The sequence below is a fragment of the Biomphalaria glabrata genome, chromosome 6 (genome assembly GCF_947242115.1).
Source record: "Biomphalaria glabrata chromosome 6, xgBioGlab47.1, whole genome shotgun sequence".
Taxonomy (NCBI): domain Eukaryota; kingdom Metazoa; phylum Mollusca; class Gastropoda; family Planorbidae; genus Biomphalaria; species Biomphalaria glabrata.
Window position 1 is genome coordinate 14,411,390 of NC_074716.1, and position 25,202 is coordinate 14,436,591.

At 36.0% G+C, this 25,202-nt stretch overlaps 1 protein-coding gene across 2 annotated transcripts in view; it reads left to right on the forward strand.

The window, feature by feature from the left end:
- Positions 1-348: 348 nt before the first annotated feature.
- The window catches only part of LOC106052656 (uncharacterized), a 36,755-nt gene continuing 11,901 nt past the window's right edge, over positions 349-25,202 (forward strand). For both annotated transcript variants that reach the window (XM_013208084.2, XM_013208085.2), the window contains exon 1: positions 349-719. In XM_013208084.2, coding sequence (XP_013063538.1) covers positions 699-719 — 21 coding nt within the window. In that variant the 5' untranslated portion in view covers positions 349-698. The remainder of the gene's footprint in view (positions 720-25,202) is intronic.

A 25,202-nucleotide genomic window follows, 5' to 3' on the forward strand; every position in this document is an offset into this window, starting at 1 on the left:
CATAAAAACATTTGCTTTCAGTTAAATTTTGAAAGTAATTTCACATTTGTGTGCTTTGATTAAAAAGTTAAGGTTGCTTTAAAAAAAGATAAATCTATACCAGTTCAAGCTGTATGCTGAGGAATCACTCTTGAAACAAATGAAACAAAGAGAACATTAATGCGTCAGACAACAACCAGCCAGACAGTAGTTGTTGTATATAAACTTAAAATAATGGATTCAACTTAAGACAGAACATCAACCTAGTTAGATGACAGGCTACCTGCCCCACTTGATGACAAAGCTATGACGTCACATTTACCTTCACTCACACCCCCCCCCCCCCCCTTCTCCAAGCCCTAGTTTCACAGTATGTTTCCTGAAGTCATTTCTCTTACTTCCTTTATTCTTCAGAGTCGTGTTCTTATAGACCTTTTAAGACAGTGGGCCCACTCTCGGTAAGAAACAATAGATCCGCCGCTGTCTCATTTAGGACTAGAACTGTCAATCGCTACATTAACTCGGTTACGCTTTTTATTTCATTGAGCTGGATAGTAGATCTAAATAATACATCGCCCTTATGAAAATAGGAAAATAAGAATGCCCTGATAAAGTTTTAGAAACAAAATGACCTGCCAACTATTAAGTTTGAGGTTGTAAACATTCGTAATACTTTGCTGCAGTATACAACCTTACTTGTAGAACTGAACTCTTGAATTATGGGATTATTAGAGGTTGAGGTAAGACCATTGTTTTAAAACTATGTCTACATTTTATTATTATTGTGTTAATGTAACAAGCACTGTATTAGTACTGTAAACAATTCATTTAACGATTTTAGTTTCTGGGTGTCCATCTGCCCGTTAGTCTCATTTACAAAATAATGTTAAATTATTTAGGCCTATACCAAAAACAAAAAGATGAATATTTTATGCATCCAGAGACCGCATGGTCTGATAGGGGAACTTTACTTATTTGTTTTTTTGTTTTACAATAACCTGTTGACCAATTTTTCTATTCTTTTATTTTTAAACACGACTTCAAGTGTGTCTGCGAGTGTGTTTTGGCTTGTGCTTGTATTTAAACTTCCGTTCAAGAGTTAGTCGCTAGAAATCAAAGTCCCCCCCCCCACTTTTTTTTTTACAAAGCTTATATCAACACTCCGTCTGTCTGTCTGTCTGGGTGGAATCTTGTACACGTTATTTCTCCTACTTCCCATCAAGGTGAGACTTGCCAACATTTTTCATTATCGATGACAACACACGAATCAATAAAAATGTAACCAATTAAGCAACTAGTCATAATTAATTAATTTTGTTTTATAAAGAAAATGTGCTTAGCTAAGGGGAGATTAGCCCTCTGTAAAGAATTGGGGCATTGGTAAAAAAAACTGAAACTAACAATTATAGACTATATACCTTATGTTTTTATGAGCACTTGAATAGCTCAGTAGCAAACACGTTGGTCTTCCATTGTGTAAGCTCTAGTTCGAATTCAGACTCGAGCAACGTTTTTTTTTAATAGCTTTTGAAAAAGCAGCACGGAAACCTTCTTCCACATACCCCTCCCGCCTCCCCAACTGGACCACAAAAGTGATTGGACCAGAGCGCACTCCCACCTCCCCAACTGGACCACAAAAGTGATTGGACCAGAGCGCACTCCCACCTCCCCAACTGGACCACAAAAGTGATTGGACCAGAGCGCACTGAGCATGAAAGCTGAGTTGTGCAAAACAAAAACAATAAATAAAATATTTCCAATTGTGTTGTAGACGGTCGTTGACTTGTAGCACCAAAATGCTGGTAGAAAACTAAACAGCTCTAGGCGTATTAAATCTTAACTTATAAAAATTTAAATAACTTGAATAACTTCTTTCTCATAAGACCAAGATCAGCTTGAGATAAAATGACATCAATGTAATAGGTTTTAGTAATAATATAAAAATTATATTTTGAATAAAATCTAACCTCTTTTCACCGTCACCATAGAAATACACACACACTCCATTACAAATGGCACACATGTATTATAGCTAGTTTTATGGGCGTACCCAGGGGGGGTTTGGGGTTCAATCCCCCCCCCCCCGAAATGAAATCCCCGCAGGGGGGGGGTGTCGGAGTCTAGTGACTGATCTTTTGCTTTAATTTTGTTTATTTTAGGTGAAATTTTAATACTAAACCATCACTTGCCATAGCACAGCCAAAGGGGTTTTGAGTATGAAACACCCTACGAAGGGCTTTTGAGTTTGAAACCCCATACCAGGGGGTTTTGAGTTTAAAACCCCCTACCAGGGGTTTTGAGTTTTAAAACCCCTACCAGGGGGTTTTAAGTTTGAAAACCCCAAGCTCTCAGCGCTCGCCCAGACCCCTTGCTGGCGAGGGCGAGGAGTCTACAATTTTTCCACTTACTCCAGGAAGAACCTATTCTAGGGTACATTAAACGTCTTCCAAAAGAATGAAGGGTCAGAATGTAATAGAGATTAGTTATGTACTCACACACACACATCCATCCATACAAACATTTTTTTTCTGGGGGGGGGGCCGAAAAAAATCCCCCCCTACCCCCCCCCCCCCCGAAAAAAATCCTGGCTACGCCCATGGCTAGTTTAGATGTATTAAAAAACTAACAGCACGATTGATTAAAATAATTGTTGCAATTTCACTCAATATAAGTGAGGATTTTTTTTTAAAAAGTATTTTTTTTTTATTTTACTGACTTGATGTACAGGACTTTCCCGTCATACATTCCTCCGATATTGTCGGACTTTTCAACAAGGGTTCCCTGTACTCTTGGTCTAACACGTCTTTTCACTCTAGCATTCTGGAGTCGTCTGTCCTATACAAGACAACTGACGACAATGCCGTTTATCTGCACTGCATAACTTACCTCTTCCCACCGTCAATAAGGCTGCTAATGAAGTGACCTCTGACACATGTAGCCGTCATCTTCAATGTGGTCATCCATTGACATGTAGTCTTAGTAAATTCGGGGTTGTAAGCCTTTAGTCTAGTGTCCAGGTGGTACTCAGTCTTCTGATGACCAACGGTTGCCAGGTGAAAGAGGTTTTCTTTCGTGTTTTAACCGACGTTTGTAGTAGTCCCCTTGTCCGAATGTTAGACACAGTTTACCCTCTGAACATTGTTTTCTAGAAGTTTTAAAAAGTTTTTGAGAGATGAGGCCTTTGGTCGAATGAATCCTGGCGCTTCAATCCGACTCTAAGGTGTAAAATGTCTTTTGCACGCCCCATTCCAAAGCAGACATACACAGCAAAACCACCAAGATATCGACGCCAGGCTTGAAATTCGAGATCTTATCTTATAAATGCTGTTTCCGCAACTCTTATTTTGCGTAATTCATTTTGTGTGAGAACATGTCCCGCAAAACCTCATGCGACGCTCTGTCACAATCTTACTAAGGATTCGACTCCCAGTTCGGCATATGATTTCTTTGATTTAGACCCGATCTCTATGACTGACTCCTAAAATCTGTCTTAACCATCTTTGTTGAGACACATTTAATGATTTTCAATATTCACACTTTATTAATGGAGCCCAAGCCACTGGTAGAAATTAGTAACCTTTCTTGACTACGCTCTTGGAATTACATGGCTGTATTTCGCTTTAGATTTTATATCGCAAAGGAAAGTTTTTTTGTCAAATCATCTGTTGAGGGGTTTTGAACTAAGAAATCTCTGGAGTTTTTTGTTTGTTTTGTTTTTAATTCAAAACCCCATTTAGCTACGATCTTAGAATTTGGTGACTGTAGTTTGCTTTAAAATAATATTGAAGAGAGAGGTTTTCAACTCTAAACGCTCTGTAGGAGGGGGATTTAAACTCAAAACCCCTTTGGCTACGCTCATAGATTTTATAGTGTGTAATTTGCTTTTTTTTTATATAGAAGAGGTGCTTTTTAGCTTCAAACCCCAACTGGAGGGGGGGGGGGTTAAACTCAAAACCCCTTTCGCTACGCTCATAGAATTTTGAGTGTGTAATTTGCTTTTTTTATATTGAAGATGGGGTTTATCGTAAATTTTGGAGGGGGGTTTAAAATCAAAATCTTCCTGAACTGTGCTGTTGGAATCTGGGGATTGTTGTTTGCATTTTTTTGTTTTGTTTTATAGAAGAGGGGGATTAAACTGCAAAAACCTCTGGTAGGGGGTTTAAAATTCAAAACCCCCTGTAGGGGGTTTTAAACTCAAAGCCCCCTGGTGGAGGGATTTGTATTTCAAAACCCCCTGATAGGGGTTTTTTAAATCTCAAAACCCCCTGGTAGGGGGATTTAAACTCAAAACCCCCTGGTAGAGGGTTTTTAACTCAAAACTGCCTCGGCTGTGCTGTGGTAAGTGATGATTTAGTATTAAAATCTCACCTAAAATAAACAAAATGAAAGCAAAAATCAGTCACTTAATTCAATTCCCCCCCCCCGGGGGGATTTCATTTCGGGGGGGGGGTTTGAACCCCAAGAACCCCCCCCTGGCTACGCCCATGATATATATATATATTATATATATATATATATATATACATATAGCCTATATACGTTTGTATTTTTCTAAATGCTATTATTATTTTTTTTTTATATCTATCAAAATTTAAATAATGTTTCGAAGTGCTTTCGAAAATTTGGATATGACTGCATCTTTGTTAACAATAGTATTAATAATGTTACTAAATATTTTAATATTTTCCCTCGGATTTGTATCATCTTTCAAGTATTTCTTTTCTAGAGGAACCCAAGACCAAAATTTCATAATCGCAGATTAATCTTTTACTTCTATTATTTTTAGCGGCTCCGAAAGGGGAAAAGACGCTATAAGTTTTGTGTGAAATGTCTGTCCATCTGTCTGTTTGTCTGTCCGTCCCGATTAGATCTCGTAAACTAGAAAAGATAGTGAATATCCGACATCATAATATTTTAGTGCATTCAAAGTTCTGATGCAACGGCTACTTTTTTCTTTTCTAAAAGCGAAAATTTTAATTTTTTTAAATCACTTATGCTAGCAGTTTTTTTTCATAAAAATTCACCACTTTTACAACTATTCACTATTAGTAGTAACAAACACTGTAGGCTCTTTAGTAGGAGAATTAAGATAGGAACCATATTTTTAACACATTTATGCAAATGGTTTTAGACTTCTGTTAAAAATATTTTTTTTTTACATTTGTATTGCTACGTTATGTAAGTTCTGTCCTACTAACTGCTACATTTGCTCATAAATAATGTTTACTTTTTTTTTAGAGAAAAAAATCTATTTAGTGTGTATATAAATTAAACATAATTTAAAACAACAATTAATAAGTAGGTTTTCATATTATCGCGTGAATTGCAATGCTATATTACACCCATAGAACACTTAACTAAAGGAATTTTTTTTTTTTCAGAAATGTTTTTTTCTTTTTTTGAGGATTTGAATAAGAGATTGACCATTTACAAAACAATTATCAATTATAAAACATCAGTTAGGCCAGGTTCGATTTAACTTTGTATAGACCTACACCTATCCTTTGGTCTGCTGGACCGATGGGGCAGCACACAAGATATGTTAACCTTCTTTCTCCATTCTTTTCTCTGTCATTTGTCTTTGATATGATTTAATTCTGATGTTCTTTCTGAAAATATTGATACCTGCCTTTTTACCTGCCTGGGTGACCACTTCCGGGGCCGATTTTGAGTTTATATGTCCGTACAAACTGTCTTTGTAAACTTGTTTAGAATATAATTTGTAGTTATTTTTCGTTGAACTATTTGGGAAAAAAAATCTAAATCGACCACCGGCGGACAATAGTTATGCCTGCGCTACAGGTGGCAAAATATGTTGGTCGCAGCTGGGGCTGCGTAGCCACGGGAAATACTGCATTCCTCATTAATCTTCGGACTCAAAAACAAGCCAAGCCTCATTATTATTATTACTTTGAATGTGATCATCAAGCAGATATAGACATATTTCTAATTACTGCTAACAAATTCTAAATGTTACAGATTGATTTGCATTAAGGCACAGAGATGAAATGAATATCATTTGTCTATGAATAAAAAACAAATTATAAAATAAAATAAAACCAACAAACTCACGTTGATAAGTTTTCAGTTTTAATCTTTCAGCTTTCAGCTTCTTTGTTCAACATTCCATTCCATTCAAAATTAAAATGAACATCAACATTCAAGTTCATCTTTTAAATTGAACCATTTTGTTCATCTGTTTGAGTTCAGTAGTAAACTTTTTTGGCGTCGTAGTTTCCAGTGCCTTGTTTTCCCCCATGACCAGAAGAGAGAGCGTTCTTGAGATTTTCTAGCACCTTATACACTGCTTCTAGAAGGGGACATAATGGGTTCTCTTTGCCAGCGTCTCCTTTGTAGCTACCGTCTACATTGTAGTCGCCATCTACCTTGTAGTTACCGTCTGGCATGTAGTCTCTGTATGTTCTGGAAGGTTCGGAGTAGCTCGGTGGTCTGTAGTCGCCAAAGTAGTCGCCTTGTGGATTGTAGTCGCCTTGTCGATTGTAGCCTCCTTCTGAGCTGTAGTAGGCCATTCCATTGTAGCCCCCATTGTCTACTTTAGGACATATTTGACGAATCAACCTCTGAACCTTAATAATCAGCGGCTTCAGAAACATCAAAAGATTTTGCAAATCCAAGTTAAGGTTTTCCAGTGGTGTGCCACTGAGTAAGCTCACTGGTTCTCGTTTCTCGTCATGGCCACTGGGCGCAGCATCAGAGCAGGCCAACAGAGAGATAACTACCAGTGCTGTCGTAAAGGCAAAGGACATGTTCACCATGACTCGTGAAATTCAGAGCTGCCAATGTTTCGTGTAACTGAGACGTTCAGTTCTATGACAGTAAAGATTGTAAGAATACGCTCAGTATTTATACAAGTGTCTGTTGTTTGTGCTACTACCAAATGTTTCGTTAATTAGAGGCAGAGATTATCACTTTAGAAGGAATATTACAAAATGATATCATTCCATATTAGCTCACATCATTGAGCCGAATCTCGACTCAAACAGATGTCATCAGACGTGTCTTTATTAACTGACGTATATCTAAAAGTTCAAAGTAATCTTGGAGCCTAATTGAGTCCGCATAAAGCAATATGTGTGAAAGAGGTATTATCCTAAAAGACGTTGGCTATTTTGTTGACATTTTTGTAAAAAGTTACTTTGAAACTGATTCATCTAAAAGCATATGGTTCCGATTGTTCATATTCATGTTTCGAATGTACACACTCGCAAGTTGCGTCTTGTAACTATACATAAGTAGGATTCCAGACATTGTTTCTGAGTGTCTTCAAAACATTAATAGTTATCATATAGATTCTATATCTAAACGTTATTGTCCAGTAGGGTGCTATAGTGACTGACACTACATTTACTTAAACTATATTTACTTACCCTACAGTATTAGGCCAACATGTTGTATATTAACTTACCCTACAGTATTAGGCCAACATGTTGTATATTTACTTACCCTACAGTAGAAGGCCAACATGTTGTATATTAACTTACCCTACAGTATTAGGCCAACATGTTGTATATTAACTTACCCTACAGTATTAGGCCAACATGTTGTATATTTACTTACCCTACAGTATTAGGCCAACATGTTGTATATTTACTTACCCTACAGTATTAGGCCAACATGTTGTATATTAACTTACCCTACAGTATTAGGCCAACATGTTGTATATTTACTTACCCTACAGTATTAGGCCAACATGTTGTATATTTACTTACCCTACAGTATTAGGCCAACATGTTGTATATTAACTTACCCTACAGTATTAGGCCAACATGTTGTATATTAACTTACCCTACAGTATTAGGCCAACATGTTGTATATTAACTTACCCTACAGTATTAGGCCAACATGTTGTATATTAACTTACCCTACAGTATTAGGCCAACATGTTGTATATTAACTTACCCTACAGTATTAGGTCAACATGTTGTATATTTACTTACCCTACAGTATTAGGCCAACATGTTGTATATTTACTTACCCTACAGTATTAGGCCAACATGTTGTATATTAACTTACCCTACAGTATTAGGCCAACATGTTGTATATTAACTTACCCTACAGTATTAGGCCAACATGTTGTATATTAACTTACCCTACAGTATTAGGCCAACATGTTGTATATTAACTTACCCTACAGTATTAGGCCAACATGTTGTATATTAACTTACCCTACAGTATTAGGCCAACATGTTGTATATTAACTTACCCTACAGTATTAGGCCAACATGTTGTATATTAACTTACCCTACAGTATTAGGCCAACATGTTGTATATTTACTTACCCTACAGTATTAGGCCAACATGTTGTATATTTACTTACCCTACAGTATTAGGCCAACATGTTGTATATTTACTTACCCTACAGTATTAGGCCAACATGTTGTATATTTACTTACCCTACAGTATTAGGCCAACATGTTGTATATTTACTTACCCTACAGTATTAGGCCAACATGTTGTATATTAACTTACCCTACAGTATTAGGCCAACATGTTGTATATTAACTTACCCTACAGTATTAGGCCAACATGTTGTATATTTACTTACCCTACAGTATTAGGCCAACATGTTGTATATTTACTTACCCTACAGTATTAGGCCAACATGTTGTATATTAACTTACCCTACAGTATTAGGCCAACATGTTGTATATTTACTTACCCTACAGTATTAGGCCAACATGTTGTATATTTACTTACCCTACAGTATTAGGCCAACATGTTGTATATTAACTTACCCTACAGTATTAGGCCAACATGTTGTATATTTACTTACCCTACAGTATTAGGCCAACATGTTGTATATTTACTTACCCTACAGTATTAGGCCAACATGTTGTATATTTACTTACCCTACAGTATTAGGCCAACATGTTGTATATTTACTTACCCTACAGTATTAGGCCAACATGTTGTATATTTACTTACCCTACAGTATTAGGCCAACATGTTGTATATTAACTTACCCTACAGTATTAGGCCAACATGTTGTATATTAACTTACCCTACAGTATTAGGCCAACATGTTGTATATTTACTTACCCTACAGTATTAGGCCAACATGTTGTATATTTACTTACCCTACAGTATTAGGCCAACATGTTGTATATTAACTTACCCTACAGTATTAGGCCAACATGTTGTATATTTACTTACCCTACAGTATTAGGCCAACATGTTGTATATTTACTTACCCTACAGTATTAGGCCAACATGTTGTATATTAACTTACCCTACAGTATTAGGCCAACATGTTGTATATTAACTTACCCTACAGTATTAGGCCAACATGTTGTATATTAACTTACCCTACAGTATTAGGCCAACATGTTGTATATTAACTTACCCTACAGTATTAGGCCAACATGTTGTATATTTACTTACCCTACAGTATTAGGCAAACATGTTGTATATTTACTTACCCTACAGTATTAGGCCAACATGTTGTATATTAACTTACCCTACAGTATTAGGCCAACATGTTGTATATTAACTTACCCTACAGTATTAGGCCAACATGTTGTATATTAACTTACCCTACAGTATTAGGCCAACATGTTGTATATTAACTTACCCTACAGTATTAGGCCAACATGTTGTATATTAACTTACCCTACAGTATTAGGCCAACATGTTGTATATTAACTTACCCTACAGTATTAGGCCAACATGTTGTATATTAACTTACCCTACAGTATTAGGCCAACATGTTGTATATTAACTTACCCTACAGTATTAGGCCAACATGTTGTATATTAACTTACCCTACAGTATTAGGCCAACATGTTGTATATTTACTTACCCTACAGTATTAGGCCAACATGTTGTATATTTACTTACCCTACAGTATTAGGCCAACATGTTGTATATTAACTTACCCTACAGTATTAGGCCAACATGTTGTATATTTACTTACCCTACAGTATTAGGCCAACATGTTGTATATTTACTTACCCTACAGTATTAGGCCAACATGTTGTATATTTACTTACCCTACAGTATTAGGCCAACATGTTGTATATTAACTTACCCTACAGTATTAGGCCAACATGTTGTATATTTACTTACCCTACAGTATTAGGCCAACATGTTGTATATTTACTTACCCTACAGTATTAGGCCAACATGTTGTATATTTACTTACCCTACAGTATTAGGCCAACATGTTGTATATTTACTTACCCTACAGTATTAGGCCAACATGTTGTATATTTACTTACCCTACAGTATTAGGCCAACATGTTGTATATTTACTTACCCTACAGTATTAGGCCAACATGTTGTATATTTACTTACCCTACAGTATTAGGCCAACATGTTGTATATTAACTTACCCTACAGTATTAGGCCAACATGTTGTATATTAACTTACCCTACAGTATTAGGCCAACATGTTGTATATTTACTTACCCTACAGTATTAGGCCAACATGTTGTATATTTACTTACCCTACAGTATTAGGCCAACATGTTGTATATTTACTTACCCTACAGTATTAGGCCAACATGTTGTATATTTACTTACCCTACAGTATTAGGCCAACATGTTGTATATTAACTTACCCTACAGTATTAGGCCAACATGTTGTATATTTACTTACCCTACAGTATTAGGCCAACATGTTGTATATTAACTTACCCTACAGTATTAGGCCAACATGTTGTATATTTACTTACCCTACAGTATTAGGCCAACATGTTGTATATTAACTTACCCTACAGTATTAGGCCAACATGTTGTATATTAACTTACCCTACAGTATTAGGCCAACATGTTGTATATTTACTTACCCTACAGTATTAGGCCAACATGTTGTATATTAACTTACCCTACAGTATTAGGCCAACATGTTGTATATTTACTTACCCTACAGTATTAGGCCAACATGTTGTGACGAAAGTTTCTATTTAATTTAAAATAGAAATGAGTGAAATAAACATTGATACAAAATCACGCACTTTGCAGATACTTTGCAGATACTTTGCAGATACTTTGCAGATACTTTGCAGATACTTTGCAGATACTTTGCAGATACTTTGCAGATACTTTGCAGATACTTTGCAGATACTTGAAAGATGCGAAGACTTTAAAATTGTGTAGTTAAGAATAGATATTTAAACTTACGACTTCTATACATTTGATGTATTGAGAAATTAAAAAAATGATGTTCAATAGAAAACATAATTGATATTGGAGCTATTTCCTAATGCCTTAAGTCCCTAATAAACACGCGCGACTAGATTGACACATGGATACACGTTGGACGTGACTATCTTCTTCTCTGAAGGAAAGATAAGATAAGAAAGAAAAAATGTATTTATAAGATAAGACTATATCAACGCCACTCGTTGATCAGGAAACATGAAAAGGACCAAGATGACTATTTGTAGTCGCTGAATGAACTCTTTTTGTTGTGTCTGTTGTATTTCTGTGTATTTTTCTGTTGTGTTGTCTTTATATGGTACAAGAGTCCTTGTAATCACTACACATTTCCGTAAGGATCAATAAAGCAGTCTTAGTCTTCGAAAGAAAATCTGTAATGTATTAGATAAGATTAGAAAGAAAATTTGTAATTTAAAAGAAAAGATAAGAATGAAAGGCTGTAATTTATAAGATAAGATTAGAAAGAATGTTTGTAATTTATAAAAAAATAAATACCAGTTCCCCAGATCCCGCGTGACATAATCGACCCATCGAAACCTTTATCCACAGTCCCTAACGTGGCTGCAGGGGTTGCCATTGTAGTTTTATGGGTGTCTGGAAAAATACCTCTAGAAAATTTGACAACGTTAAATTGGCTTCCGAAAAAATGGCCACAAGAAAAAATTACTTTTTTTTTTTACAAAGCGAAAAAAATGGCCATCGGAAAAAGGGCTCATTAATGTAATAGCGATCTTGATATTTAACGATAATTTGTATAATTAAAAAATGTAAACTTTATCCGTAGAGTATGATCTACTGGGAGTGTGGTCGAACATCTCAACTATGATTATTCTCAACCATTAGAAGTCTAGGCATGGAAATGCCATCCCCAATTGTTTCTATCTTTAAAAAAAAAAACCAATGTACTAAAGAAGGTGGAGTTAATGATGAGTTCCATTCCACTAAGGCCATTCCTACATCTCCATCACCTCGTCTGTACTGCTGTACGTTACTACGTACAGATTTACCGATATTATCAATCTGGTTTGCAGCATTATTGGTGATTCCGTACCAAAGAAAATTCTTAATTGTAAACAGTGGCGGACTGGCTATATGGGCATTTGGGCTAATGCCCGGTGGGCAGGTACCCAAATGGGCCGGTAGGCCACCGAAATGGCCGCATTGATGCCACTATGTTATATATCAAATTGTTAAAGTTTTTATAATATTCTCTTATAAAAAGACCCTCTGAGCGTCGTGTTTAAAAACATCTTTCACAGACTCTACACTGTCTACAGTGAGCCATAAGTTCGAATTCAGGCCGTCCCCACCCCCCCTTTTTTTTTTACAAATGCTTTTAAAATTCACCCAAAGATTTCTTTCTTTCTTTCCACCCCCCTCCCGTTCCCAACCGGTCTAGACCAGTGATAGAATCATAGCGTAGTGAGAAAGCTAAACACATGAAATAGCGCTAAATAAAAACAATTGGTAAAAGTATTATTAATCGCACAGATTTATTGTTGATGGTCTAGATCTATAACAAATTTAATGACATGACTTATCCAAAGTAATTCATACAATTACACTTCGTATAAGCTTTGTTTTTTAGCGGCCCCCGTAAGGGGAAAAAGCCGCTATTAGGTTTGTGCAAAATGTCCGTCTGTCCGTCTGTCACACTCAGATCTCGAAAACTAGAAGAGATATGAAAAATATTATTTCATCATTAAATGCGGCTTGAAAAGTTTAGGTGCAACGGCTACTTTTGGTTTTCTAAAAGCAAACCGTTTAATTTATAAAATTAATTATGCAAGCGATTTTTTCATAAAAATACACCAATTCTAAAAAATTACGTAAATGTAAGGGAGGCAATGTTACAATATGCTAACAAAGATGGACAATAATTTTTATATTTCATTAAGTGTAAAAATGTTCCGGATATTGTTTTATAAAACATGAATTATGCCTAATGATTGTTTGAAATCGCATAATTTATTAATATTACACTTATATTATTTGACAATGCGTCACTATAATTTGGTTATCAATATCAAATTGTTCCGTATTTTCATCTTTAAACAAATTTTAAAAATATCGACAATAGGTTGTTCAGGGCTTTAAAAAAAAGTAATTTACTAGAATTGATTACTGAAAATTACTTTTTAGACTTAATTTTCTTGCTGAAACATAACATAGAAGTTTTGTAATCGATAAAGAATGTTCCGGATTTTGTTTCTTACAAATCGTCGCCAGAAATTTCCGAATTTATTTAAAAATCTACTAACGCCACATAATTGTTTGAACTCCCTCTTCTAATTAATAAACAAATAATCTTCTCATTTACGAAATAATCTTTTTACGGATTTTTATGAAAAATATTTTAACTCACTTCTCTCTTACAGTACATTTAACTTTCTACCTAAAACATTAAAAAATCTAATTATCTTTAATATTATGTTCCGATTTTTAAGGAAAACAGAATCCAAACACCAAAGTAAGGTATGAAAATCTCTCCACATGGCTGTAGTACATCTAATATTTATACGAAACCATCCAAAAAATTTAATTAACGGTATTACATTTATCTGAAATTCTCTTTTTCTTTTACTATTTATACAAACATCCGGAACAATCTATTATATAAACTTTTCAATTGTGTTCATACCTAAAAATTTTTGCGATGTTTTGAAACTTTAATTAATGGTTAATCAATTTTTAATAACTTTTAGTTGTTGATTTTTTTATATCAAGATGACTGACAGACTGACTGACAGACAAAACGCAAAAACAACGCGGCTTTGATCCTCTTTAAATAAATTCTATTAGAACTCAGTGCACCAATGTCTATGAACCCTCGTTAAATATCTCGTGTAAATAAAGACATTTTTTTTATGGTACCGGTACTACTACGCTTTTGTGAGGTAATGGAATTTTTTTTCCACGACGTCATATGAATGGACTCTTTAAATGTAATGCTAAAAGAACGCACTCTGTGCACCAATGTCTATTAACCCTCGAAAAATTGCTCGTATTGATGAAAACATATTTTAGTCTAACTAAGCCGTGTGACGTAGTGTTTTTTTTTCTTTGACGTCATATGGAATGAATTCTTTAAATGAAATGCTAAAAGAACGCACTCGGTGCACCAATGTCTATGAACACTCGATAAATGGCTCGTATTGATGAATGCGATTTTTAGTCTAGCTAGGCCGTGTGACGTAGTGTTGTTTTTTTTCCCTCTGACGTTATATGGAATTAATTCTTCAAAAGAAATGAAAAAAGAACTCGGTATAGTAATGTTTATTAAGCCTCGTTATGTGACTCGCGTTTAAAAAAGGAATGATATCTAGATTTAGATCTAATCTAGATTTTTTAAACTAGATCTAGATTTTTATTACAGTATATCTAGATCTGGATTTATATTCTAATTAAAATTATTTTAGAGTCTAGATCTAGAATTTCTAGATCTATTTTAGACTAAAATAGACTAGATTAAGATGTAGAATTTTAATTTCTAAACTTAAAGTGTAAAAAAAAAAGTGTAGATTTTCATTTCCAAACGTTTTGATCAATATTGCAATGCTATTATAAACTAAAACTAATCTACTATTTTTTATTTAATTTAAATTTAAATTTACGGTAATTGAATCTTTGAAACATTATTACTTTTGACCATCAAAATTAAATCACCTCTTGAATATTATTTGCGAATATGCAGATCCGACACGGATCCGACTTCGACGGGGGCCGCCTCTGAGTTTGTGTAACACAAACTCTCTTTGTAATCTTGTTTTTAAAAGAATTTTAAAATTGTTTTTCTTGCTAAACCACAAGATGTTACTTTTAAATGTCCCATTTTATCGTCTTGTTTTTGGACGCTTTAAGTCTGTATTAGAATAAAAGTCAATCTCGAGCAGAAGGATGAAATAATTGTGGTCAACCTGACATAGCTGTCAACAAACTGAAGTAAAACTAACGTCACGTATTCACAGTGTCATTCAAAACCAAACACGAGCTTCTGTTCCTCTTCGACTGCTCAACTGGCCAGTTGTTTGTGTGTGTGTGTTTTGTGTTTGTGTATGAGCTCGTGTACAATCTGTGCCTTGAGAAAATAGTATAAGAAGTTGTCATCAATGGAGTATATGGTGTGTCCACAGAATACAGAAGCATTGATAATTTATTAGTATTGACAATTAATTATTTGTTGTTTCCCTTTTAGATTTGCTCAGCTTTGCACATAGCATGGCCATCGCCAGTTTTTTTTTTCGGGGGGCTGGGGGAGTTGTATAAATGGGACTAATTCAGCTGAAGCCTCCACTTCAGTCAAGTACTATTTCTTTCCCTTGTTTGAGATACCAAACAAATGTAATTTATTTCCAATAATTAATTTTTCAAAATTGATTTCATTGTTGTCAGGTAAGAGAAATATCTGTGCGAATTTCAGCTTCAACCGAGATTGGGTGCCGGAGAAATAACGTGTACAAACGATTGGCCAGACAGAATCATAGACAGATAGACAGACAGACAGACAGACAGAGTGAGTTTTGTTTTGTAAAAAGAATTTTTTGTTATTTTCTTGTTTATGATAGAATTCTCAAAATTCTCCCGATTGTTTTAGGTCGTTATGTGTGACCAAACTGAAAAGGTTTCACGGTAAGACGTCTTACTTAACATGAAGATGATCTTGCGATTATCACTTCATTTGATCTGTTTGACTGTTTATAGATTGACTTGATGGAATAGTGGGCTGAGTGGGCTGAGTGGGCTGGCTGAGTGGCCTCTTTTCAATTCAAGGTCTAATTTTAATTTTTTTTTTTACTTTAACGTTTTTTTTTACTTGTGATCTTCTTTGTAAATTGTGAGCCCTGAAGCTCCGTCTCTGAGCCCGCAGTAGGAGCTTACAACACTCCAATAGTCTCCATTGCTAGATGGAGGGGGAACCTGCTTTTCTAAAATACTATCTCCAGGCAGAACCTTTTTCTGTAACAAAACACTTAAAAATCATCTATTTCTGAAAAAAAAAGTCTAAATGGACTAGATGTAAAGAACATAATTTTTAGCTGCCCCAAAAGTGGAAAAGACGCTATTAGTTTTGTGTGAAATGTCTGTTCGTCTGTACGTCTGTCCGTCTGTCGGGTATAGATCTCGTAAACTAGAAAAGATAGTGAAAATCTGAATCTACCCAGTACCTGACATTAGTTGGGGAAAAGTAATGGCGGTTGGTCGTTGTGCTGGCTACATGACACCCTCGTTAACCGTAGGCCACAAAAAACAGATGAACTTTACATCATCTGCCCTATAGACCACAAGGTCTGAAAGGGGATCTAGTTAGACTAGGTTCTCATCTAACTTTGCATTCACTTGCACCTATCCTTTGATCTGCTGGACCGTTGGGGCACCACACAAGATCTGTCAACCTTCTTTCTCCATTCTTATCTCTCATTTGTCTTTGATATAATTTCATTCGGATGTTTTTTCTGAAAATATTGAAGCCTACCTGGGTGGACCACTTCGGGGGCCGATTTTGAGTTTGTGTTTCCACACAAACTCTCTTTGTAACCTTGTTTTTATTGTAAACTTATTGTCAATATTTATGTAAAATAAAATTACAAAATGTTGCTATAATTATGGCTTTAAGATTTTCATTACATCCTTAAAGCCCCTTTCCCCTCCCCTTAACTATACGGGGACTTTGGGGAGCGCTGTGTCCTCTCAAAATGGGGTACGAAGAGGGACACAGTTCTTTTCTCTCGGGGGTGGGGGTGGGGGGCGCCACCGGCATAAGTTTGATAAACACTGATTTAAGTCTTTATAAATCTTGTATGACGGAATCTCATGTTAGAGAAACATATGTTCGAACTGGTCCAGCAAGGGTTAAACTGCAGGCAATGAATGTGTTGGTTTCAATAACTATTTGAACAAAGTCTCTCCATATGCGTGGTACATGTTGTTTTGTTTCATGACAAATAACTTTGAGATATCTGAACGTTATCTCTTGAAATATACAATTACTTTTGAATCAAGTCAGTGAAATCTTGTAGTTCAAACATTTGTCCATGATACAAAAACAAAACAATAAAACCAATTAATTCACACTGCAATTTATAATTTTTCAATATTTTACTACTTCAGTTTCACGACAAAATTAACATTCCTCTATTACGGAATTATAGTTTATTCTATTATGAATTGTTTATTAATAATTGACTAGTGTAACTCTTGTTTCCGAGTTCCTCTTCTTCGTTTCTCAGTGCTTTCGAAAATTTGCATATGGCTGTATCTTATCTTATCTTATCTTATGAAATGCAGACGTTACTTCAAAATAGAAGATTATTACGTCCTACTCGTGTCCCTAGATCAATCTAGACATGCATATTAATCAATGACTTAAATTCTGCCAAGTCGCTGATTTTCCTGGTTGACTCAGGCAACCCATTCCATGCTCTAATAGCACTAGGGAAGAAGGAGTATTTGTACAAATTAGTCCTAGCTCAAGGAACAAGTGATGTGGCTTAATCTTTGTGTCTTTCTAAGTATTTTATTAAATTTTGTTTTTGCATTTGAAGATTATGGTTCAGTGTTTTATGTATAATTGCTACTTTACTTTTAAGTCTTCTATCCTGAAGGCTTTCTAAATTTAGTGATTTTACTAAAGGTGTTACTCTAGTCAAATGTGAATATTAGTTTGTTATGAATCTTTCTGCTCTATTTTGTTTAATGTTTTCTTGAGTTGAGGGGTTGAGGGGTCCAAAACGGAGGATGCATATTCTATTATTGACCTAACAAAGGTTAAATAACATTTTAGTTTTATGTTCTTATTTGATTTATAGAAATTTCTTCTAATAAACCCTAATGCTTTGTTTGATTTTAAAAAATATTTTCATTAATATGGGGATTCCATGACAGTTTTTCATTTACTATAACACCTAGGTATTTTGCGTTTTTAGTCTGTGCTACTGGTTTACCGTGAATAAGATAAGTGGAATTGATTTGTTTTAGTTTTTTTTTATTACTCTCAATAACTGTCATTTCTCTGGGTGGAAAGACATTGATTCCCAGTTCTGTAATTCATCTAATTCTCTTTGCACAATGTACGTATCCTTCAAACCTTGTTAGCTAAAAGTATTAACTCTTTCTCTCCGTTATTGTTTTTTTCTCGTTCCGATAGAATTATTCATTTTGCTCATTTATATTTCACTATCATGTTAGGATTAAGCTTCAATAACTTTTTGTTGTTTGTCATCAGAAAATGTTATGTTTGGTATTCAATTATATCAGAATGCATGCTCTTTTTACACAACACAAATTAAAGTTTATAAATCCAAAAATCCATTTAGTTTAATGGGAATCAAATCAACGTTGGCATCGTCGATTAGGAAAGAGAGAAATAATAATGTTAGCAAAAATTTTTTCTCGTTTTTTCCCGTCTTTCGAGTAAGCTTTTTTTTTTAATTACATAAGCATAGATATATGTACTATATTTAAAAATATAGTTTGTAGCTTGTTAAACTATTTGGAATGTGATAAACAAGTGGATCCCGCAAGACATAAATAAGTTCTATTTACATCTCCAAAAATTCCAATGTTACACATTGATTTAAAGTCACAGAAATGAAATCATTATTTACTAAGATGAAACATATGTTTTTAAAAAATCTAAAAAATAAAAACAACAACACCACGTTGATAAGTTTTCAGTTTTAATCTTTTAGTTTCTTTGTTCAACATTCCATTCCATTCAAAATTAAAATGAACATCAACATTCATGTTCATCTTTTAAATTGAACTATTTTGTTCATCTGTTTGAGTTCAGTAGTAAACTTTTTTGGCGTCGTAGTTTCCAGTGCCTTGTTTTCCCCCCTGACCAGAAGAGAGAGCGTTCTTGAGATTTTCTAGCACCTTATACACTGCTTCTAGAAGGGGACATAATGGGTTCTCTTTGCCAGCGTCTCCTTTGTAGCTACCGTCTACATTGTAGTCGCCATCTACCTTGTAGTTACCGTCTGGCATGTAGTCTCTGTATGTTCGGGAAGGTTCGGAGTAGCTCGGTGGTCTGTAGTCGCCAAAGTAGTCGCCTTGTGGATTGTAGTCGCCTTGTCGATTGTAGCCTCCTTCTGAGCTGTAGTAGGCCATTCCATTGTAGCCCCCATTGTCTACTTTAGGACATATTTGACGAATCAACCTCTGAACCTTAATAATCAGCGGCTTCAGAAACATCAAAAGATTTTGCAAATCCAAGTTAAGGTTTTCCAGTGGTGTGCCACTGAGTAAGCTCACTGCTTCTCGTTTCTCGTCATGGCCACTGGGCGCAGCATCAGAGCAGGCCAACAGGGAGATAACTACCAGTGCTGTCGTAAAGGCAAAGGACATGTTCACCTTGACTCGTGAAATTCAGAGCTGCCAATGTTTCGTGTAACTGAGACGTTCAGTTCTATGACAGAGTAAAGATTGTAAGAATACGCTCAGTATTTATACAAGTGTCTGTTGTTTGTGCTACTACCAAATGTTTCGATAATTAGTGGCAGAGATTATCACCTAAGCAGACATATCAGATATATCACACATCACATCACATATCAAGATATAAGGACTGTTGCGTAATAAAATTCTTATGTTATTTTTTTTTACATGCGTCAGTGAGTATGATCTATATTGTGGCACGTTCTAGCAATTCATTTACCTGACCTTCGCTTAGAAATATCTAGCAATCATGTTGGTATATTGGCTTCACGCCCCTGTGCAATATTTGGGGTCTGAAACTTTGGTGTCCTTTTATAAAGGAGAACTCTAATTTTACTGATACGTCAAACATTATTCTAGATCTATATAGAATAGATCAACAACGCATGTGTAATATGCTGGTCATGCGTGTGGCCGGCATTTTAAAACTAGGCTTGGACTTTATAGCATTCTTCGAGTCCATGAGAAATGAGAGATTAGCTCATCTTCGACGACGAAGGAGGGTATAGGGCCTATATAATAATTATCTCTTTTATACAGCGCTACTTCATGCTTATAGCATGCTCGGAGCGCTTTGGTCCAATCTCGTTTGTGTGGCAGTGGCGGGAGGGAGTATCTTAAGGTTTTCCGTGCTGCCTATGGGCGCTCAGTAAACACAACCCGAGTCGGGTGTCGAACCTCGAGCCCCCTTCATAGGTATCCAAGCCAAGTTCAAGCGTACATAGCCTCTCGACCACGCTTCCCACATTTATATATATAGGTTATATTCATGGGCGTAGCCAGGGGGGGTTCTTGGGGTTCAAACCCCCCCCCCGAAATGAAATCCCCCCCCTGCGGGGGGGGGGAACGGAATTAAGTGACTGATTTTTGCTTTCATTTTGTTTATTTTAGGTGAGATTTTAATACTAAATCATCACTTACCACAGCACAGCCGAGGCAGTTTTTAGTTAAAAACCCTCTACCAGGGGGTTTTGAGTTTAAATCCCCCTACCAGGGGGTTTTGAGATTTAAAAAACCCCTATCAGGGGGTTTTGAGATACAAATCCCTCTACCAGGGGGCTTTGAGTTTAAAACCCCCTACAGGGGTTTTTGAATTTTAAACCCACTACCAGAGGTTTTTGCAGTTAAATCCCCCTCTTCTATAAAACAAAATAAAACAAAATGCAAACAACAATCCCCAAATTCCAACAGCACAGTTGAGGAAGATTTTGATTTTAAAACCCCCTCCAAAATTTACGATAAACCCCATCTTCAATATAAAAAAAGCAAATTAAACTCTCAAAATTCTATGAGCGTAGCCAAAGGGGTTTTGAGTTTAACCCCCCCCCCCTCTCCAGTTGGGGTCTGAAGCTAAAAAGTACCTCTTCAATATAAAAAAAAGCAAATTACACACTATAAACTCTATGAGCGTAGCCAAAGGGGTTTTGAGTTTAAATCCCCCTCCTCCAGATGGCTTTTTCTTTAAAGTTTAAAACCCCTCCAGATGGTTTTGAGTTTAAAATTCCCTTACAGAGCGTTTAGAGTTGAAAACCTCTCTCTTCAATATTATTTTAAAGCAAACTACAGTCACCAAATTCTATGATCGTAGCTAAATGGGGTTTTGAATTGAAAACAAAACAAAACTCCAGAGATTTCTTAGTTTAAAACCCCTCAACAGATGATTTGACGAAAAAACTTTCCTTTTCGATATAAAATCTAAAGCGAAATACAGGCATGTAATTCCAAGAGCGTAGTCAAGAAAGGTTACAAATTTCTACCAGTGGCTTGGGCTCCATTAATAAAGTGTGAATAGTCTTCTGCCGAAATTGAAAATCATTAAATGTGTCCCAACAAAGATGGCTAAGACAGATTTTAGGAGTCAGTCATAGAGATCGGGTCTAAATCAAAGAAATCATATGCCGAACTGGGAGTCGAATCCTTAGTAAGGTTGTGACAGAGCGTCGCATGAGGTTTTGCGGGACATGTTCTCACACAAAATGAGAGCTTGCCGGAAAATGCGCCGAACGGCGCGAGAGGGTCTAAGTCAGTAAGAATAGCACATTAGGTTTTTGAAATAAAACTTTTTAATAGCAAGATAATGCACTGTAGATACCTCAGAATATGCATTTTGTTGTCTTTCAATACCAGAAACAGTGCTCGGCGGCGGGGCTTCGCCCCACGCTGGGGGAGCGCTGCGAACTCCCCCAGACCCCCTTGCGTGGAGTCTACAATAAACAAGAAACGTCTTCCGAAAGGGTCAGAATGTAATAAAGATTAATTATGTACACACACACACACACACACACATACATGTATATATATATATATATATATATCATTTTTTCCGCGGCGGGGGTCGGGGTCGGGGGGGGGGATCCCCCCCCCCAAAACCCTCCCCGAAAAAAAATTCTGGCTACGCCCATGGGTTATATAAATTAGTTGTAGGGTATTAAATTTGACCAGACTATCAGAACTATACTTTCTATTTCTCGTTCTTGTCATCCTAGACAAGGTTTGAGGTTAGAGGTTATAATCTTCATTTCTGAAGGAAATACTTCCATTCAAAACACGAATTATGTCTACATCATAGACATAAATAAATATAGACTGGCCGATTAAAGAGTTTTATGAAACGAAAATTTGTGACTTGCAATTTTGTGTACTTTATTATACAGCATTTATGAGCAGTATAAAGGTTAAGTATTCATATCTATTTCAGCCATAACCTATATAAGTATTACAATAGTTTTGTTTAATCTCTAAGAATGAAGATCATGCAACTTTTCATAATTCGGAAATCAGAATACAATAGATATACATGTTTTCAAGTTACATGAAGTTACTTCCTTCGGCCAGTCTATATTTATTTATGTCTATGGTCTATATGGTCTATGCATGGTCTATGTGTTATCAGTTTGTGTTTTATCGAAACAAACTTTGAAAGAACAAGTAAGTCAACATTTTGATAACTTAATCTGGACAACAGACCTAAAAAAAAAATCCGGGATATAAAATATAGAGCTGTTTATCTGTTCTGCTTTGCTTGTACCTCCACTAGCTTGAACTAATCCTTTAGACTTCCAATGGAGCATACAGTGGCGAGAGTACCTTGCCATCGGGTTCTATCCTGGGTTATTCCCCTCTGTTGTGTCCATGTCCGTCTCTGCCGCTTGTTCAACTGATCTCCAGGCTTTCTCTTACCCTGTAGGTTCCAGTCTAGTGCTTACTCTTGCACTATTTTCTACTGTTCATCACGCTGTAAGTCCACACTAGCCTCGATTGCGTCGATGTTGATAAACAAAATGAAGATCTAGACTAGAGTGAGATACCCCAAACTAGTCTAGAGGTAGCTTCATATACCTTTTTAAAAACAAAATGAAGATCTAGACTAGAGTGAGATACCCCCAAACTAGTCTAGAGGTAGCTTCATATACCTTTTTAAAAACAAAATGAAGATCTAGACTAGAGTGAGATACCCCAAACTAGTCTAGAGGTAGCTTCATATACCTTTTTAAAAACAAAATGAAGATCTAGACTAGAGTGAGATACCCCAAACTAGTCTAGAGGTAGCTTCATATACCTTTTTAAAAACAAAATGAAGATCTAGACTAGAGTGAGATACCCCAAACTAGTCTAGAGGTAGCTTCATATACCTTTTTAAAAACAAAATGAAGATCTAGACTAGAGTGAGATACCCCAAACTAGTCTAGAGGTAGCTTCATATACCTTTTTTAAAAAATTGCTTTCGAGGGGGAGGGGCATCTGGCAGAAGCTTCATGTCAAGGTTCGAGCTCGAGCCCCCTTGACAGCCAAACGGTTTATGACACTCAGCCACACATACCTTAGATCAAGAAAAATAATGACGCCATAGAAAAAAAAATGAACCTGTCAAATAACAATTTTCTTATTTTTGAAACAAATTGTAAATTTTAGAAAATTCCCTGGGGCTCTATCCATTGTTGTCCCCGTACACACAGTGCAAGCCGGCCTCTTCACTTCTTGAACATTCTGCTTTCTGTCGACATAATTTTGATTAATTAGCTCAGAATATAAAGCATACATTGAAATCCAGCGTTTGGGTTTTTTCCCCCTCACTTTGCATTATTTAAACACAATTACGCAAGAGCGACGAGGTCAGGGGAGGCAATGCGTCGTTTGACCTAGACAATAACACTGTATACACTGGTTTCCACTTGACACGAGGTGTTCTATTTTTAAACCCAAGATTGACATCACGATGAATCAAATGCCGCAACCAACTTTACGACATTGGCATAGGGAGACTTGAAATGTATTCATAGCACAGTCAACACTTCTACGTGTTATAGAGACAAAGGGATGTTCAGATAATTATTCCGGAGCCTTTCACCTCAATGTAACAAACAAAATGAGACAAATAACAAGGGAAAACCGTGTTATGGATAGATCACAAATAGGAAGCATACTCTCCGTACCTTTCATTCCTAATCTTTCTTCTTTTAAAAGAAAATCCCTTTTTCTACTTACTATTCCTTTTATCAGTTACCAGGGTCGCCGCTGCCTAGTGTCAGGGGCGGACTGGGTGTCAAAATTCGGCCAGGGCATTTCTGTACCATCGGGTCCATACCAGAATGAAGCCTACTAGCAGCAATGTCGACAGATGTAGGCTATTACATTATTTCGGAAAATGTGTACGATTAAATTAGTAGGCCCTAGTAGAGTCTGTAAAAGATTTTGTTTTCAATACGTCGCTCAGAGAGGGCCCTTTTTGTAAGTGAATACTATAAAACCTTTAAGATTTGAATAACGTGCCATAGTGGCATTCATACGGCCCCTATCTTACAAAATGCTGACGTGACTTCAAAAACGAAGAGTGTTACTGTGGTTCTACCGGTCCATTTGAATACCGGCCCACCGGGCATTTGCCCGAATGCCCATTTAGCCAGTCCGCCCCTGCCTATTGTGCAATGTGTGCATTTAAGTGGCGACCATATCAATATGACTTTTCCAAGATTACCTTTATTCTATAAATGTTTAGTGTAATACATAATAGATTGTAATTAGTACCTTTGAAAAACAACGATAGTAGTTCATTAAAAGTTATTTTGGAAAAATATATAAAAAAATAAATAGAAAAACACACACGCGATGGATTGCCATGAGTTTTGTATCGTGAGACAATTCTGTATTGGGTGTCCCATGTCGTTTGTTTGTGGGAAGAATGAATAAATATTTCCTTCTTCTCTAGCCAAATTTACATTTATTTCTGTTTTTTACTTTGAAAAATTAAAACGGTCACTAGAGCTTTCCATGTGTGGCCAACGAGCTAGTCATTCTTTTCCCAATGATACACACCTGGTGTTAAATTTCTAGGAAAATCGTTAGAGCCGTTTTTGAGATCCGTGTCCAGGTTCCACTCAGGTTCCTCCATGAAGTTCTCACTTGAATAGAGCGATTGAAAAAGCAAATAACGAAAGAGTTAAAGTAAAGAAAGTAGAAACAGTGAAAGAGATAAGAGAGTACGAGGGACAAAGACGCCGAGGGACAAAGACGCCGAGGGACGAAGTACTGAAATGTACTTAATCTCAAGACCATTGAAATGTCGGTACGAACAGAAAATTACAAAGAAGTATTAACAAAAAAAAAAA